The 19,973-nt window shown below is 40.1% G+C and overlaps 1 protein-coding gene across 1 annotated transcript; it reads right to left on the reverse strand.

The window, feature by feature from the left end:
• Window positions 1-11,787: 11,787 nt before the first annotated feature.
• LOC145995104 (protein GVQW3-like) lies at window positions 11,788-12,144 on the reverse strand. Its single transcript, XM_083131639.1, has one exon. The coding sequence runs from the start codon at window positions 12,142-12,144 to the stop codon at window positions 11,788-11,790; it is 357 nt and encodes a 118-aa protein (XP_082987765.1).
• Between the last annotated feature and the right edge of the window lie 7,829 nt (window positions 12,145-19,973).

Raw genomic sequence — 19,973 nt, forward strand, 5'->3', positions numbered from 1 at the left:
TTCTGATATTATGTCATGGGAAGGTGATCCACCTAGTGTCACGAACGCTTACGAATATGACATTGAGTTAACGCACGACAATCCAATTATAAGCAAACAGTATAGAATTCCTTTTAATTTGCAAGAAATAATGAAAGATGAGATCGCGAAACTTGTCAAAGACGGTGTTCTAAGTGAGTCACAGTTTTCGAACTACAGACATCCCGTACTTTTAGTGAAAAAACGCGATAATTCTTACCGTTTTGTTTCCGATCTTCGTGCTTTTAATGTTGCGTTAAAACCTCTAGGCCTGACTCAGCCCACAACAGCGCAAATTTTAGCTGACATAGGCGGAAAAAAGTGGTATAGTGTGCTTGACCTACGTGCAGCTTTCTTTCAGATACCACTTTCGCAACGTTCCAAGGAGTTAACGGCATTCTCTGTCGAAGGCATTGGTTCATTTCACTATAATCGGTTAATTATGGGAATGAAGACTTCATCTGCAGTAATGAATTTTCTCATGCACAAGGTACTATGTGAAATTCCAGCTTCAGAAGTATCATGTTACACAGATGATATTATTTGCAGTGCCGACACAATAACAGAAATGCTACATGTTCTGGAGAAGGTATTTCGCAAACTACGAGAAGCTAATCTCAAGTTAGGAACTAAGAAATGTAAATATTTGTATAACGAGGTCCCCATCTTGGGCCACCTTGTCTCTCAAAAGGGCACCCGAATATCGGATCACATTATCAAGGCTATCACAGACTTCCCCCAGCCGAAGTCGAAGAAGAATCTAAAAAGTTTCCTCGGGCTTATTAACTTCATACGGAAGTTCTTATCCGGTTTCCATGTCCCCGCGGAATGTTTATTTCGCTTGCTGAAAAAGAATGTCAAGTTCCAATGCACCGAAACTCATCAAGAAGCTTTTAATAAGTTATAAACCATGATAACAACTGCGCCCGTTCTTAAAAGCTACGACTCACGGAAGAAAAAGGTCGCATTCGTGGATGCTTCATACGTGGGCATCGCTGGGGCCCTCCTCCAGGAAGAAAAAGACGGTACGCGTTCTGTAATAGCATACTGTAGTCACTGTCTTACTGAGACCGAGAAGAAATATGATGTTTTCACACTCGAGATCACAGCAGCGCAATATGTACTAAAGACTTTTAGATATTTTCTCGTAAACTCTAAATTCACGGTTTTTACGGATAATCATGCGCTGTCTTATTTGAAAACAACCAAAGCTGATAATTCGTTGTTAGCAAGGAAGGCCATTTTTTTCAAGAGTTCGACTTCGATATTCAGCACATTTCGTCGGCTAATAATGCACTGGCCGACTGCTTAAGTCGCCAACCTGTAAATACGGCTAATCGCGACGATGAAGTTGATTCCGATAGCGAAGACATGGCGCGCCAGGTATTTTCCATCCAAGCCCAGTCTTTTGACATGGCTACCGCACAAAGACAAGACTCCTACTTTGGCAACATAATTAAAATATTAGAAGACGACCCCTCAGCTAACCCTAAGTATGAAAAAACAGCGTATTCTTTCACTCTTGAGAACGGTCTGCTCCATAGGCTTACCAGATTCGCAAACGGTTACAAGAAACAGGTTTGCGTACCCAAAGCGAACCGCAAAGAAGTGTTCGAACTTGTGCACGCTAATCAGAACATGAACGCTCATCAGGGAGCAGATAAAACTTACAGGCACCTTGTATCTCGGTATTACATACCAGACATGAAACGCTATGTGTATGACCAAGTGAAAAAGTGTGTGCCATGCCAAATAGCTAAGCGTCATCCTGGCGCTAGGCAACACACATTACAGCATTCCGAACCGGAAGAAGTTTAGATGTTTGCGGTCCCCTTGCGTCAAATACTAAAGGTCACAAGTATTTTTTATCTGTAGTGGATAGTTGTACAAGGTACGTCGTGGCGACCACCATTCCGAATCACGATGCCAAATCAATTGCTGACGCACTTTTTCATTGTGTTTTCCTCAGGTTTGGTCTCCCAGCTACGATCGTTCTTGATAAATCGTCTTCAAATACCTCAAATCTAATGCATGAGCTAGCTCAGTTAACGGGCATACAGCTAAAATACGTAAATACTGCGGCTCATTACACAAACGGCTTAGTGGAAGCATCCTTCAATTACCTTAAGAATATCATTAAGCCCTACGTTCTCACAACAAAAGGTAAATGGCAAGATTATTTGCAATCTGCCGTACAAGCTCACAACATAAGCTTCCACGACTCTGCCCGCCAAAGTGCATTTTATTTGTTGCACGGGTTCGAACCACGTCTGCTGATAGACGCAGTCATCCCCCCCCCCCCCCCACAAGCAACGGCCCCTACAAATGAAAAACGGCTGGAACAGTTAAAATACATTCGCAAGTTGGCTCACGACAATTTAAAGAAGCGCTTTCTACAGCAAAAGAAACATTCGGATAGTATTACTCAATAAACCGAATATACGATAGGACAAGATGTTTGGATCCTCGAATATACACCTGCCCCAAACACCCCCGCGCTTTTGCCATCTATTACAAGTTTGGAGGTAAAATAGTAGAGAAAATGGACGCGAATTCTTACAAGGTTTCATTCAAAGATGGTCGAAATAGAGAGAAAGTCGATACTTTCTCAATAGCTAGACTTAAGCCTCGCTTTGAGGGCGATCTCTCTGACACAGATGAACAGACAGATCCCTCTCACAGTACTGCAGATTAAAAGAAAAGAAAAAAAACTAATTTTTGTTGTGTACTCACCAGGCACATGATCCAATGCCCCCCCCCCCTGTGCTTCGGCAAAACTCACTAAACACCCAATCACTGCACTAATTCTCCTTTCTCTTATCCATGGCTCTCCCATACGTTAACCGCAGCATTTATTTCAATGTGAATACATATTGGAATTGACACAACTCCAGTGTTGCCAGATTGATTTTTTTTTCTCACAAATCAGAATAACGAAACGGAAAGAATAGCAAACTTTTCCGAGCATAGCATGGCTACAAGAAACAGTAATTTTCACACGCGCACAAGACATAAAAACCAACAACACAGAAAGCACGATGAATTGTTTCAGACTAGCTATTCATACGAATTAGTTGAAACAGCGTGCATCGCGTATATGCTTACTCCACAGAATTCGTGTGTCCTTGGGAACCACGTATGGAAAAGCATAGAATCAAGCAAACGCATCAATCAAATGAAAGTCAGCACTTCACTGTGTCAGTAGATTATGCTGACAGCCCCGAATTGCTGTGTGTATGACACAGTTTGGGCTGAAGAATACAACAAAGCTCACAAAGCATAAATAAAGAAGCGCATTCATGTTAGGAAGCTAGAATTGTTGGCTCAGGAATACTCGATTCTTCTCGTTTCAAACTATTCTTTATTAACAATAATAACAAATCAAAAGTGAGAAATAATAACATTAATATTAACAACACTATGTGTCGCCCCTGTCAACACATGTTTTTTTCAAGCAAAAAACTATTCAATCTGTATTATATTAATCTATGTTGGAATATTTTCTTTAAAAATGTGTTATTGTTAATGTTACAATTGGTAATGAATTGTTCAACTTAAATCAGGAAAAAATGTTGAAACTATAGAAATATTAAACAACTATGTAGTAACCTTGGTAAATTGTAAACAATATTATGATATAAAAGAGCTAGACTTTTGTAAGTCTACGGGACATTCTCCTGGTTGCCAAAAGGCTGATGGTTCAGGGGACGTTGGGTAATATCTTGCTTCAATCTTCGGATTGGCTGGTGTACTTGTACTCCATTTGGCAGATATTCCACAAACCCAACTCTGAATAAGGCATTCTCCTGCATCATCAAAAGACCAGGGTTATAAACTTCGTATAACTAATAGGTTTAGGCCTACAATTATACCGGATGAATTGTCTGTTTGAAGAAGTGTTTGTATAACATCGGAAGTTTAAATAAATCTTCGAGCAAAGGATCTTAAGGATCTTTCATTTCAAACGTGCATAGGTGATAATTAAAAATAAATCCTACACCACAGACCTCGCAAGGGCTTGGATCCTACTAACCCCTAAGAAGCCTTTGAGAAGTCCGATAAAAGGGTTGTAACCGGACTAACATAAAGCCCTAAAGGCAGAAGGTGGGTGTCAGTGATTTTTGGCGACCATGACCAGGACCATCGAAGCAACCACCTGTGGATCTTCGTGGCCCAGCAGAAGAAGAAGAAGCCTGTTCCAGAAACAGAAGAAGAAGCCTGTTCCAGAAACAGAAGAAGAAGCCTATTCCAGAAACAGAAGAAGCAAAGATGATAGGTTCCCAGAGACCTTTGACCAGGCAGCAAAAGGAGAGGCTCGTTTGCTGTATGAATGAAGAAAAGAAAGAGGAAACGTTATTACCATGCTCCGGCTGTAGCAGATACGTTCATGAAAGTTGCGCACATAAAACTCCAGGATCTGACGTAGCAGCGGAGGTAGACGTTAAGTGTAGACAGTGTGTGGAAAAACAAGTTACGCCAACCCCAACAGATGATAGTTGGAGGGAAATGATGATCTCCTTTATGACTGATTTCAAGAAAGAGAAAGATGCAGGAAAAGAGCAAAGATTAAAGGACAAGGAAGAAAATGACCAAAAGTTTGCACGTATGATCGAAAAGTTGGGTGAACGAGATGTGGAACAGAAAGCAGAAAGAGAAAGAGAACGAGAAATGAGTGACCAAAAGTTCGCACGTTTGATTGAAACCTTGGGTGAAAGAGATGCTGAACAGAAAGCAGAAAGAGAAAGAGAACGAGAAATGAGTGACCAAAAGTTCGCACGTTTGATTGAAACCTTGGGTGAAAGAGATGCTGAACAGAAAGCAGAAAGAGAAAGAGAACGAGAAATGAGTGACCAAAAGTTCGCACGTTTGATTGAAACCTTGGGTGAAAGAGATGCTGAACAGAAAGCAGAAAGAGAAAGGGAACGAGAAATGAGTAAGAAAATGTTTGAAGATTTTAAAATAAATTTAGGAAAAGAAATATCCGAAGCGATAGCTGAAATCAGAAAAGAGAGAGACGAAAAATATGAAGAACTAGTGGAAAGAAGGAGAGAAGATCGGCAGATAGATGATGACCGTTTTAAACAGCTACAAGAAAGCTTGAACCAAGAAATGACTGAGCTGAAGGAAAGTCAAAAGGAAATGTCCGTAAATTTGGAGGGTGAAATAAGAGTGACAAAAGAGGCCCAAACACAACAAGTTGAAATTATAAAAACGTTAACCTCAAAGTTGGAAACCTTGCAACTAGGCAAGTAGAATAGGAATGAAGAGATGGAAACTCTGCCAAAGAAGATATGTGTAAGAACCTCTTGCTCCTCACATTCTTCCAGTTCCGAATCTCCCGAACATTCTGAACCATGCCAAAGAAAGAAACGAAAAAGGAGTGGCAGAATGAGACGAACTAGAGACTACGCTATGGAAAAAATGGTAGAAGATGATTCCTACTTAAACCATTCATCCAATCGGATTCTCCGAATGTCTGACGTCAATTCCCTTACCAAGTTTAATGGAGAAATAAATTCAGTATCTGCTGAGAGGTACCTGGAAGAGATAAATACTTACATGGATTTAATGAAAATGCCCATGATGTATCGACTAAAAGTCCTCCCTTCGCTAATGGTGGGTAAAGCCAAGGCTTGGTTTATGGCAAACGAAAATAGATGGAAAACCTTTGAACATTTCCGCTCTGCATTTAAAAAGCAATACGCATCACCTGAAGCAAAACCGAGGGAAATGAATGCCCTGAGGAATAAACATTATAGCAAAGGTGCAGGGTTACCATTGGAGGAATATTGCTGGGAGGTATATGCAGCATACTGCAATCTGACGGAAACCATCAGCCAATCAGAAGTGCTGAACTTAATCATTGGCCAATTACCTTCACGAGTGCGACAACTGGTACTAACTCGAGATCCCGCCAACATAGACCAACTCACAAATTTCCTGGGAAAGTTCGAAGCGTCTGAACAAATGGAAGGATGGAAAGCCGATCACCAACGAACTGATGAACGAAGAAATCCTCAACCTCGAATAAGGAATCTAGAGCTATCCCGGAGGAATGGAGGAGAAGAAGATAAGAGGCCCACACCGATCAACCAAAGATTTAATGGAAATCTAAGATTCCAAAGGAAGGATTCCAATAGAAGGACATTCTGGAATAAGAACCAGAATCAAAGAAACTGGAACCAGTGTCGTAAGAAAGAGTGTGGAATACAGACTGACGAAATTCCAGAAGACTGTGCTTTGAACCCTAGAGCACCTGTATGGGAAATTCCTTCCGCTATTAAAGCTCCTTCTTGGGAAATTCCCTCTACCAGTCGAGCAAATTTAAACCAGAGGTCGTTGTAGATGAAGCTCTCCCTTCTACAACGCGACACAATCTTGATGTTTGTGAGAGCGAAGAAGACAAACAATTTACTAATGAAAATTTAGATGTTTTATATCTAGAGCTAAATTCTTGTCCAAATTCTGAAGAGGAGAAATTGTTTAATGTTTTCGAAGTAACTGGGAATTGCAGCAAGAAGCCAGAAATTCAAATAGAAGTTTTGGGATTAAAAATAAGATGTACTTTGGATACAGGAAGTGAATGCACAGTCATGAATTGTCATGAATTATAATGTTTGGGTAAAGCTCCGAGAGAGATTACCAGGCTTGAAACTGCAAAGATGTCCAGGAATAAGGTTAAAGGATTTTGTTTGACACGAGAGGTCTCGTATTGTAGGATGCCGAACCATTCTTTTTGAAATTGCAGGAAACACTTTTGAAGATCAAGTCTACGTAGTGAAGAATTTAGAGGCAGATTTGTTATTTGGATATCCCTTCTTCAAGAGATATAGAATCAATTTGGACGCAGGTGCCAATAAATTATATTTAACGGTGAAGGGACAAGTCGTTGAAGAAAGTTTGATTCCAGATGACCAAGAAGATAGTTTTGAAGCAATTAATGGTAAGACTTCGTGTGTTAAACTATCGATGGCTGAAAGGGAATCGTATTCAGACAATAGGTCCGCTGCCGAGGAAGATATAAGAAAGAAGGCTTTCGCTCCAGGGTTGCCGAATCAAGAAGATGAGGAGGAGGAACTACACTGCCCATTATTTTCTGACAAACAGAGACTTGTAAATACTTCAAACAGCAAGATAATTGCAGAACAACCTGTATTTCCTTTACAAAATCCATCTCCCATTCCAAAAGAGGAGAATCTAGAAGAAAACCTAAATGGATGGAAGACCTGGCTAATGGACGTCTAGAAGTTTTACGAAGGAGTGTGTTAAACAACATGTAAAACCATTTCCTGTTTTCTCCAGAAGCTAAGTGCAGATGAAGAATGAAGTCCAAGAAGACGATCCCAAATGAAACATCGCCTCACATCATGAAGAAGAAGAAGTGAAAGAAAAATGAAAATATACAAAAAAGGAGAAAAAAGTTATAAAACAAAATTAAATAACGTTCACTTATATTTAATTTTATTTTCTTCTGGGGGAACGCTATGTGTCGCCCCTGTCAACACATGTTTTTTTCAAGCAAAAAACTATTCAATCTGTATTATATTAATCTATGTTGGAATATTTTCTTTAAAAATGTGTTATTGTTAATGTTACAATTGGTAATGAATTGTTCAACTTAAATCAGGAAAAAATGTTGAAACTATAGAAATATTAAACAACTATGTAGTAACCTTGGTAAATTGTAAACAATATTATGATATAAAAGAGCTAGACTTTTGTAAGTCTACGGGACATTCTCCTGGTTGCCAAAAGGCTGATGGTTCAGGGGACGTTGGGTAATATCTTGCTTCAATCTTCGGATTGGCTGGTGTACTTGTACTCCATTTGGCAGATATTCCACAAACCCAACTCTGAATAAGGCATTCTCCTGCATCATCAAAAGACCAGGGTTATAAACTTCGGTATAACTAATAGGTTTAGGCCTACAAGTTATACCGGATGAATTGTCTGTTTGAAAAAGTGTTTGTATAACATCGGAAGTTTAAATAAATCTTCGAGCAAAGGATCTTAAGGATCTTTCATTTCAAACGTGCATAGGTGATAATTAAAAATTAATCCTACACCACAGACCTCGCAAGGGCTTGGATCCTACTAACCCCTAAGAAGCCTTTGAGAAGTCCGATAAAAGGGTTGTAACCGGACTAACATAAAGCCCTAAAGGCAGAAGGTGCGTGTCAACTAACATTTTGCACACATGTCAATAGTGCATAAACTTATGTTTTATTCTAGTGTCACTCATTCATTCTTTACAGCAAGTTAATAAGTAAATCACTAATAAATAAATAAGAATGTAACAGTGAACATTAATTATTCTGCAACGACACATCCCACATTGCTAAAACTAATATTTCGTTCAATTACGTTACTTTTTATCCCAAAAAAAGCTAATGCTCTCTCACCTTATGTTCTCCTCCAATCCCCAAGTCATGTTGCGTCATATTTATCCATTGCCTTATTCGTTATTTTAACGCTCAGTATAATCCCCGTTTACTTGTATTACAAAATCAAAACTTGTAGAAAACCCATTCGAAAAGTCAACGACTACGAAATTCCAACTATAAGTGCACCTTTGCCGTCGTTATCTCGCCCATTAGTACGACCTCCCCCTCCGCCCCAAACAATCTCTATGGCAGTCCCCACACATCAAGCTCCCCCAATCCCATCAGGAGCTCCGCAAATTCAAACCCTCAAAGTGGAACGCACCCCTCCCCCACAGTCTATCTACTACTCGCAAGAATATATTTCCCACACTCTCCTTCTATAATCACCCCAACTCTCGGCTAAGGGACAGACGTCATTCCATCCGGAAGCAGCCCAGAGGAGTACCAACACCTTCGACGCCAGGACTCTAACCTCCCCCGCCAGGCTGTGTTTCAATCAGTGCATCGAAATGGAGCTACGTGTCGTCACCCGTGGCGACACACTTCAGTGCTTCAAACCAAAATATACTCAGTGCCACAAGGTCAGGAACACTACTAGTACATGGACACTGCCAACAAAAACAAACAAAAACAAACAGTAATTTCTTGGGTGTAAATCTGATATCTTGCTTATCTACAAAGGAAATGCATTCCAAATGCATGAACACTGCAACGTAAGCAAGAATTTATTTTGTGCATATCAACAGGTGAAGGGATAATCAATTATGTAATCCATCGGCCAACGGGTACCTTACTTCATACTGTTATGTAACATTTTTTTGTTGGGTCAAATAAACTAACCTCATTTAATCTTTCTCAAGGCGATGGGTAACCACAAGCCTGTGGATACTCTATGAGCAGGGGAATGTGGAACGATTCAAGAGAGACTCTGTAAAAAAGGTAAAATCTCTCGCCAGACATCAGTGCTCGGTCAAGCGACAATTTACAAACACAAGGTAACATTCCACAAATAGCGGAAACACATGACGTCAGGAGACACGGCATTCTTCGAAACTACCGGGTTCAAGCCCGCCATCGGCTGGCAAATACGGAAGTGCTGTCCAAGCAGCTAGGAAGTATTTGCCAGCAGCTTAAAAGACTTAAACACCAGAATTCGAGGCTCAGTCGTCTCAGTGAACGCTCAGTCGTCTCAGTGAAGGCTCAGTCGTCTCAGTCAAGTCTCAGAATTCAAGGACCTCCAGAAGAAACCCAGGCGAAGACCTCGACACCTTCCAGGTCTCAGCCCGGCTCGGGAAACCGAGACGAAGCTTTCGCCTAAGGCAACCGCAGTACATTCGCGAGTTGACTATCTTCGGCACCACGGCCCGCAACTTGTAGCCGTCGGTCAGACCATCGTCACGGTGCCTTTTCTAGGGACGATACTTCAAGGCCAGCGTGTGCTGGCCAGAAGACCGTGGGCCGTCGAACTCAGGACTCCGTGCTCTGTCGCCTGTCGTCCACACTCAACCGCTTGGCCGAGAGGTAAGATGTACGTCGTCCACATCCCTTGAAATCATTCCACTCCCTGCCAGAAGCCTGTCAGCGAGATTGTATGGGGACCATAAACGTAACCTAGCTCTACCATCTGACCCCTAAAGCATTCACAGTAACGATCCCCGTAGTTTTAGTAATTGAAACCAGTGAACGCATCAATATATATATATATATATATATATATATATATATATATATATATATATATATATGTGTGTGTGTGTGTGGGGGGGGTTGGAGGCAGGGGTGTTTCCAGAAATAAAATTTGGAGGGGGTCCAGCCAGGGGTGCCCATCCGTCAAGGACAATAGTGCCCCCCACTATAATAGTACGAGGATAGGTATCTCGTTTCTTTGTGTTTTCTTATTCTTGGAATTAAATGTCAGTTGAAAATTTTCAGAAGCAGTGTAAAATATTACGCTCAACTTGTAACCCTGTCACCGTGTCAGGGAAACAGTTTATTTATTACAATATTTTCCAGCTGTGGTTTCAAACTGACAATAGTTCAATTTTACTGTCTGGTACATGATGCAATGTATTTTTTTTTTAGTAATTTACCTCAGCAAGTATCATTTCTAAAAGAAGAACACAAACTTCACTTACTGAACCAAAACAGTTTCTTGCTGAAGTCAGATTTTCAGCTGACATATCACTACCAAGATTGAAACTTGAAAACTTTTAGTGGATGTTAATTTCAAAATCCACAAACGGTGCACACATAGAGAATTGTTCTATACCTGCTACATAAAAGTGTCTCATCGGGAAGTATGCTGAATCTACCGTAGTATTAAAACAAAGTATTTCTTTTGGGGAGGGTCCGGACCCCATGGACACATCCTCTGGATACGCCCTTGTTTGGAGGTGCAGAGAAATTACTGAAGGCATATTTCTTGACATTTTGTGAACTTCTGGATGCTTGTAGACAATATTCATGAACGCCCAACGGCAAAAGAAACAGTACGCCAATTGCTCATCGCCATTTTCATTCAGTTGTTTTCCACAGTGGGATGATAATGAACTGAAGTGAAAATGTCTGTAAGTAGAGGCCAACGCTTGCCTCGAATCAACCGAATAATATTCCATTACACAACACAGAATGTAGAATAAAAATAATGAAAATAGCGATGGACAATTTATCTATTGTTATCTTTACCGTTGTTTGTACTTTAAAACATTGTGAAAGAAGCCATAGAATGGGGTTGCATACTTACGGGATATAAAATGTTATTTTCCAATGGCACGTAGCGTCGAAACGAGACCCCAATGAGCAAAAAAAACTTCCACGAAAAATTTGTCCGTGTTGATGTCCTTTACATACTGTGAAAGTTGTTGGTGTTTTTCTAAGGTCGCAGCTCTGTATATTAATGTTCAAGACAATTACAAGTAGAAAAGAAGAAACATTGCAGTAAAATGAATTCCGATTGACAGAATCTCTTAACTACGTGGGGTGTTAAAGCAATCCAAGACTTTTGAGTTTATAAAATAAAATAACTAATTTCAAGGGGTGGAACTTACTTTTATTTTTCGACGTACTCCCCTGCTACATTTATACACTTATTCCATCGTTTAACTAATGCCTGGCTGGAAAGCTTCGGCATATAAAGATTTGTCAGTACGTTTGAACCATTCTAGGAAAACCTGCTTCAATTCGTCATCACTGCTGAAATATTGACCTTCCAGGAATTCTTCTAGTGGTCCAAACAGATGGAAATCACTTGGCGCTAAGTCCGAACTGTAAGCCGATTTCCTGGAATGTTTAGAAGCTATAGCGTTGAGCGATGTGAGGTTTTGTATTGTGCTAAAGGAACAGAACACTCTTCGTGATCAAACCAGGCCGATTCTTCTTCAGATTCTTATGCAGAGCATGCAGAACACGGCAGTTCTGCTGTTCCTACCGAAAGATTACACACATTAGCAATTTCACGACAGGTTATGCGACGATTGTCAATGATAAGCTGTTCCACGCGCTGAGTGTTTCCAGGAATGACTGCTGGGGGCTTGGAACCACCACGACCGGCATTGTCAGTTACATACGTACGGCTGTATTTGAAGAGCTTCCACGATTCAAATGTCTTACTGCGGCTGTGTGTTTCATCACCGTACTGTGCTTGTAGTCTTCTGTCAATTTCAGCTGGTTTTATGCCCTCCTTCACTAAAAACATCATAACCACACGCTGTTCCGTGTACACGATCACACTGTTGCCCGCCATCTTGAATACTGGTGTCTGGACTGGCGTGTGCAATGAGCACCGCCTCCTGGTAACAGGACACAGTTGCCAGTTCCTACTGCATGCAGTACCTCCATCCTGGAATTTGTTTTTTAATAAAAAAAAAAGTCCCGAATTGACTTGAAAGCCCCTATGCAAGTTATCGTAGTTGTGGGGATGTTTTATGAGAATTTTCTTAACTGGAGGAAAGCATCACCCCACGTCCCTCCAACTTTGAGCACTGCTGATCCCACTGAGTAAAATAATCTGAGGGCGGCTTTGGTGGTCATATCTAATACTCCAACAGCATTCGCCGACCACCGTGGTGGAGTGGTTAACACAGCCTGGGCATGGATGGTCCTTGTGAATGTTCAATCATCAATTTCATCTTCGTCGACGCAATTAACCAAAGTGGCAGAAAGCGACATAAAATAACCGAATTCAATTAATCAATTTTCGATCTTCTCTTTGTTTCACATTTTCGGTTCTGCCTCACCACCCTAAAAGGAAATTCTGGGTACAGGCCCGGATGCGAAAGAGAAATACGCGATCTTCGTCGGATGTAATTCCTCGTGTTCTCGACATGGAGTAATGCCCGCTTCCATGGTTTGCTTGTTTAGTTAATGCTGATTGGGAACGAACCTAAAGAACTTGTTCAACATTTTTACTCCTTGCATTAGTGCAAACTCTTTTGTTTATTACTTCCTCTCTTTCTCTGTATTTCGTTTTGTCTATTTCTTTTTATCTTTCTCTGTATCTCGCTTTGTTTATTAGTTCCTCTCTTTTTCTGTATTTCGTTTCGCTTATCTATTTTTCTCTCTTTGTCTGTATCTCGTTTTGTTATGCAGACTCGACGGGATCGTAAATGCACGCGCACATATTCATCGTGTTCAAGTAATGCAACTGCTCCCTTCCAACCCCAATAGCCCATAAAATATACGTACATAAAAGTGCACTTGATAAACTTTTATTCAGTAGGAGAGATCGGGTATGGTTGTAACACTCTTTGTTCTCGAGTATATTGCCGATGTATACGTGGCAGTCCATAAACGAAATTTTACACACAATAAACTACTTATTTCTAGTTTTAAAATATGCAATAAGTGCAAACAAACTATGAGCCGTTTATGAGAAATTAAAGAACAAAACATAGTAACCTTGCAATTGTTACAACCTGCTGCACCAAGGGGGTTGGTTGTAGCGCTGAGTGAGGTAAGTTGTAACATTCTCTTTCGTAGATGAACACAGAGGAATGTGTGAATATAGATGACAAAACACAAAATATGTAAATTTTTAGTTCTGTCTATGATTGCACATCAAAGTAGAGTGTAAAGTAGCATACATATTAGAGAAAAGTATTAGAATGCAATACCTAACATAAAAATTGCATTAAATGATTCACAGTAACTCTTAAAATAATTAACGGGTCCATCACAACATCACAGAATTACGTCCACAACAGAAATTAAGATTTTTCTTGAATATTACATTTAATTGAAAATTAATCAATTACAACGTTACAACCATACCTGCGGCGATTTCCTGCTACACATTTCCATTATTGAAAATTTTCATCTACGAGTAGTTTTGTGTAGCTATAGTCTGAATAAACTTTTGTCTCACGAGTATCAATTCCTAGGAACATTAAATATATATTTGGTTGTATTATACTCATTAGCGTAGATCACACCACAGTGTGTAGTCATTAGTATAGTTCTAGTATGAGTATGCAAAGTGCAACGAGAATTGCTAACAATACGAACAAGGATATCTATCATAAATGAATTTTTTGGTACCGCAAAAATATTATAATTTTTATCTTAAAAATGATTTCGGTTCTGTTTCAATGCGTAACGTCACAGTATTATAAATTATCATACATTAACTAATAAATCATTTCATTTTTCAAATCGCATTAAGTGTTTGTTATTTTGAAAAGTTATACAATTGAAACTGCTAGTATCAGTGGCGGATTACCAACTAGGCCCACTAGGCATGTGCCTAGGGGCGGCAACCCTTGGGGGCGGCAAATCTTTTTTTCAGAATATCAAGAATAATAAAAAGTGTCTTACGTACACAGTGACAATTTAGACCTATGAAACCAATGTTTCAAATCAACGGTTTGCAACACTTTCGCTTCATACGAAAGAAACCTTGATGTATCGGATTTATGTGTTATCAAAAAATGTTTCGTTACTCTGCCTCCTTCAGGCGCCAATTAATTTGTTTTTAAACCGTGCTGTGGCTTTTATCGCTTACAATGACAATGCAAGCCGTCCAGCCATTGTTGATTTGTTTTTGTAAATACATACCCCTCGATCTTCCACTAAGCGTTTGTTAATGGCCAGTTAAATGCCAGTCTTAAAAAAAAACAAAAAAAAACAAAACACATAAACACTGCTGATAAGTGAGTGAGTGAGTGCAGCTTTCGCGTGGACCGCAACTAGTTTTTGTCTTACTGGATTCTCTGGCTGGTGCATTCAGTTTGTTGCTAGTGCGTTTGCGATTTTTTTTTTTTTTATGCAGCAGGCAGCATGAAGCGAACAAAGTTAAGTGGGGCGGCTTATCGTAAACTTGCAAACGAAAAGCGTGAAAGAGAAGCAACCTTACAGAAAAAGCTTGGTACAGTGGACACGTTTTTTAGGCGAAAGGAACAAGTGATTTCCGAAAGCAGTCCAAAAATTGAAGTGGAAGCGGCTACATCTGTGAAACGTAAAATGTCGAAAATATTGTGGGTTTAGTGGAGGAAGAAAGTGCACCTGAGGTAGTGTCCCCTCAGTTCGTAGGAGTTCCTGATTGTGACAGTGAGAGTGCAAATTTCGTTAGTGACGATCCTGCCGAGTGGTGTCTGAATGAGTCTACAATTGACATTCTTCTAAAAGGTAAAGTGTTCCCCTGTGCATAGCACCATGCCATGAAGGCGTATAGGGGGTGTGGGGGTAACGCCCCACACTTTCTTGATCCGGTCGTGAGTGGGGGTGATGTGATCAGCATCATGCCCCTGACCGCCTTTACCCCCCAGGGTTTCCCCCAGGTACCCATGTTATTCGACGCTGGGTGGGCGCCGGGGCCGCTTCCACCGTTAGAAAAGTTCCCGGATTTGAACCGGCCGGGGATCGAACCCGGGACCTTTAGTATGGTAGTCAGACGCGTTACCGACTTTATTTTATTTTTTATTTTTTTTTATTTCAGTATGTTCAGAGTTTACATAAGATATTACATTACATTATGAAGTACATTAATCAATTGTTATTAAGCTACACTCGTGCCAAAGTTACACTATTTCTTTTACATTAGTACATTTTGTAAAAAGTTTGCATACAAACTTCTCTTGTAATTGTTCACTTGTAAGTATTCATTTTGTACATAATTCTGTAATGATTCTTCACATTTGGCTGGTCTCTTCTTTAAAACATAATACACATACTGAGCTATAATCCACTGCACAGCCTGTAATTTGGTTTTTGGATAAAAATTAAAGTCTGGAAGTAGGATGTGGTCTACTGTAAGGTAGTTGGCAGGAAGTCGGCACATTTTTCCTAGTCTTTGGGAAAGGTATTGCCAATCATCACGTATTTCGGAGCACGTACTGAGTCTATGTTTCAAAGTATCACTTTGATTGCAAAATCCGCACTCTTCGTTCCCTTCCAATTGTAACCGGAGCGCCATCTGTTTTGTCAAGACTTTGTCATGCACCGCTAAGTACCACATAGATCGCACAGGTGTAGGTATGTGTCGTGCAGTTACATTACGCCATGCTTTTGACCATTGGATAGTAGGGTGTACGGTTTGTATTCTTGGCATCACTCGTCGTCTTTGTAACTGCATTCGATATAAGAATTTACCCGTAATTGTTTCACTTTGTAATTGCGGGCATGCTATGAGTAAATACGTAAATTCCACCATCGTCGTTTGAAAATAGTTGAGAGTACTGGTTAATTTAGGCACTAAGACAGGGGCTGTAAGTTCGACATCGCGTAAGTAAGAATGTAGCACATGCCCTGTCAGATTCTGTGTTGTACTCAATAACTGTTTTATGTTGCGGTGTATTAGAAGTGGCTGTGCTTTTATTTCAACATTCATCAGGTTAAGTCCTCCAAACCGTTCAGGTAGGCACAGTGTCTCATACGCGACCCGTAATACATGTGCTTGCCAAATAAACTGTGTTGCTATACGCCGTATTTCAGCAGCTTTCGGTTTGGGGAGTTCTAAGACTTGCGCCACATACCACACTTTAGAAAAGAGAAACACATTAACATAGGTTACTCTGGCTATTATTGATAATTCCCGTCTCCGATCTAAAAAAGTTGCATGTCGGAGGCGTGTCACTACTTGATTATATGTTTTTACTTTGGTTTCTATTAAGGTGGTACCGAAAACTATTCCTAATATCGTCACGTTCTTTACAATCTCATAGACAGAGGATCTATAACAATGTGCTGGGTGCTTTCCTAGTTGTAGAATTTTCGATTTTTTGTAATTCACCGTCAAGCCCGTTATTTCTTGTGTTGCTTCAAGTATTTTTTGTACTGATTTCAGGTCATGTTCATCTTGAAGTATTATAGTCACATCGTCTGCATATGCCAGGATTCGGTGTGTTTGAGAATATAGTTCGATTCCTTTTACCTCATCCTGTAGCCAGTTTATAATAGGTGTTATCGCTAAACAAAAGGCGAGAAGTGAGAATGGACATCCCTCTCGGAGGCCTCGTTGCAGAGGAAACTGTTTCGTCAGCGTTCCATTTAAATTAAGTTTTACTCTTGCTTGGAAATAGAGACCTTGGACCGCCTCGATAATTTTATCTCCTAATCCAATTTTGTGTAATAATGCAAATAGATAATCATGTTTTATGGAATCAAATGCACTTGCAAAATCTAATGCTAAAATTGCTGTTGTAGATTCCTTTTCATCTTGTGTTAAGGCTACTATTTCCCTCAAGGTAGTTAATAATTCAAATATTCTTCCTTTGTTCCCAAATACGTGTTGTTGTTTACCAATTATTTTATGTGTATATAGCTGCAAACGACTCGTAAGAAGGCGTGCGTAAATTTTATAGTCTACACATAACAACGTTATTGGCCGGTAATGTTGTGCAGATTGACAGCGGCCAGGTTTCGGTACCAACACCATAACTCCTAACAAGCTTGAGGGACCCATCCGTTGACCCTGAAAAACGTCGTTTACCCATCTTGTCATTAAGTCTTTCATCAGGGGCCAAAAGGTTTGAAATAGTTCCATGGGAAGGCCATCAATTCCACCCGCTTTATTCTTCTTTCCTGTCATTACCGCTTGCTTTACTTCGTCCATTGTAAAGGGTTGCTCCAGCATTTTGTTGTCTTCTTTTGTTATCTTCGGAATGTAATTGGCGAGAATCGATAGATCTGGTGGTTCTGTGGTAGACTGGGCTCTAAATTTACTGGAAAAGTGATTGACGAGATATCGGTATATATCCGCTGAATTTGTATGTTTACATCCATTCTCATCTTCTATTTCTGTGATTAATTTCCGTTGTTCTCTTTGTCGCTCCTTTAACACGTGATATAATGTTGGTTGTTCCGTAGGATCGAACATAGGTAACTGACTACGATAGTTGTATCCCTGTAAGTTTTGGTTGTACATCTTCAAGACAACAGCTTGCATTTTCTTGTATTCGGGCAATTGTGAGGAGTCACTTTCTATTTTATGGGCTAGTTCACGTAATACAGCATAATAAAAATTATATTTCTTGTAGAAGTCAGACATTCTTTGTTTACTGTATTGTTGACAAAAATATTTTATGGACGGTTTGAGGAAAGAGTCCCACCACTGAATCAAATCTTTCTGACGCAAACTCATGGATTCCCATTTCTTCCACTGTTGTTCAAATTCCATACGGAATGTGGAATCTTGCAATAGTTGTATATTAAAACGCCAGTATCCTCGACCTTTCCTAACGTGAGCTATATTTAACTGAATGTTCATGTTTACTCCAAGGTGATCACTAAAACATGTTGGTTGTACAGTTATTCTTCTAGTCTGTGAAAGTAAACTGCTGGTTACGTAAAATCGATCCAGTCTACTTGCCGAGTCGGTTCTTATATATGTGTAGCCTGACTCGTGAGGGTGTTTTTTCTCCCATACGTCACTTAACTTAAACCCATTCACTAGAGCTTGCAAACTGTCGCAGGGATTAAATCCGGGGTTTTGGTCTTCTTTTCGCAAAGTACAATTAAAGTCGCCCACACATATCAAATGTTGTCGATTTCCTCCTAATGCTGTCGCAACAGGGGTATTAAAAAAGTCTGCGCGCTCCTTCCTTGCTGCAGTACCCGAGGGTGCATATACATTACATATCCACACCGATCCCACAAATACACATGTAATCCTCCCTGATGGATGGTATAATACCTTAGAGACAGGAATAGTTTTCTTAACAATTATTGCCGTTCCTGTAAATTGAGGGTTACTATTATTATAAACTACATAGTCTATTCCTACCTCAAGGTTTTCTATACCGACTTCCTGTATACATACAATGTCTAAATCATAAGTTTTTAAATAATCTTTGAAAGCTTTAATTTTTACTGTCGAGGTAAATTTATTTATATTAATCGTGGCTAAATGAAATATTGTATCTTGCGCCATATTGTTTATGGTATTCAAATCTAGGTTATTCGTGACAAGTAATAGAAATACACACCAAAAAGTACCAGTCACTAACATTTCTGTTAAATATATCTCTTAACTCAACCCGTAAACAAAACCTTCTCTTACACTCAATACCAACAAAAGGGGGCGAGAGAAGGGAACATGAACACTTCTAGTTAATAACACATCTTTTATGTCAAATGTTGGATAACAAAAGTACTTACAGACTTTCTGTAGAGCCATTCTTCATATGTTTATCATCAAGAGCAAGGGTTGTTTCCAGATTGTTGGGTACACTTTGGGACAGGTTATCCCTCACTTGCGAAGGGGAACGTTGTTCACTTGGTTTCTTTGCTGGAGGGCCATTGATCGATTCGACGCGACGATTCCTCCTCCGTCTCTGCCTCCCCACTGTAGGTGATGATGCGAGAGACTGGTCCCTGGTAGTCATCTGCAAGGTATTTTCATCTGTTGTCGGTGCATCTTCAAGTGTTTCCCTTGGTTCTCTTTCCTTAAAAGTGTTGGTGATCGGCAAACTGGGATCCTCGTCTTTGGTTGACACTGAACTCTCCATAAATTCTTCAGTACTTTCCTCATTTGACGCAATTTGTTCTTTTCTGGTCGACATTTGTGGAACACCCTGTATTGTCTCATCACTGACACATGCAGGTGGTTCGTTTTGTTTCTTGGTCGTTACACCCGAGAGTATTGTAGGCTCACTGGTGATCACGTCTTCTGTGCTGTTCAGGTTATACGGGATGGGTCGGACTTTTCCTGCATACGAATTGTCACCCACTCTTGCTGATGATCGCTGTCGATTGGGGCATTGATTGAAGAAGTGTTCCTGGGAATCGCACGCTGCACAAGTCTTAGCTTGACCATTATGTGTGACCCAATACCTCCCTCCACTTATAGACACGTAAGAAGGTATTGAACGGGTCAAGGTCATCTTTACAATTTTTCTGCCCGTACGTACTGGATATATATGATCATCATTATACTTCTCATCTACTAATGTATGTATGGTTCCATATTGGTTCAACACTACTCGTATCGGGTCATCGTCTAATTCACTTGGGATCACATGAAGTCGAACTATTACTGTTGCACTGTCCGCCCATGTCATTAAAACCTCATGGGCACCTTCCGAATCATTATACACATAACATCCATTCGATTGATTCAACAAGCGTTCACACACAAGC

Source organism: Lepisma saccharinum, chromosome 11 (assembly GCF_977018435.1).
Source record: "Lepisma saccharinum chromosome 11, izLepSacc3.1, whole genome shotgun sequence".
Taxonomy (NCBI): Eukaryota; Metazoa; Arthropoda; class Insecta; order Zygentoma; family Lepismatidae; genus Lepisma; species Lepisma saccharinum.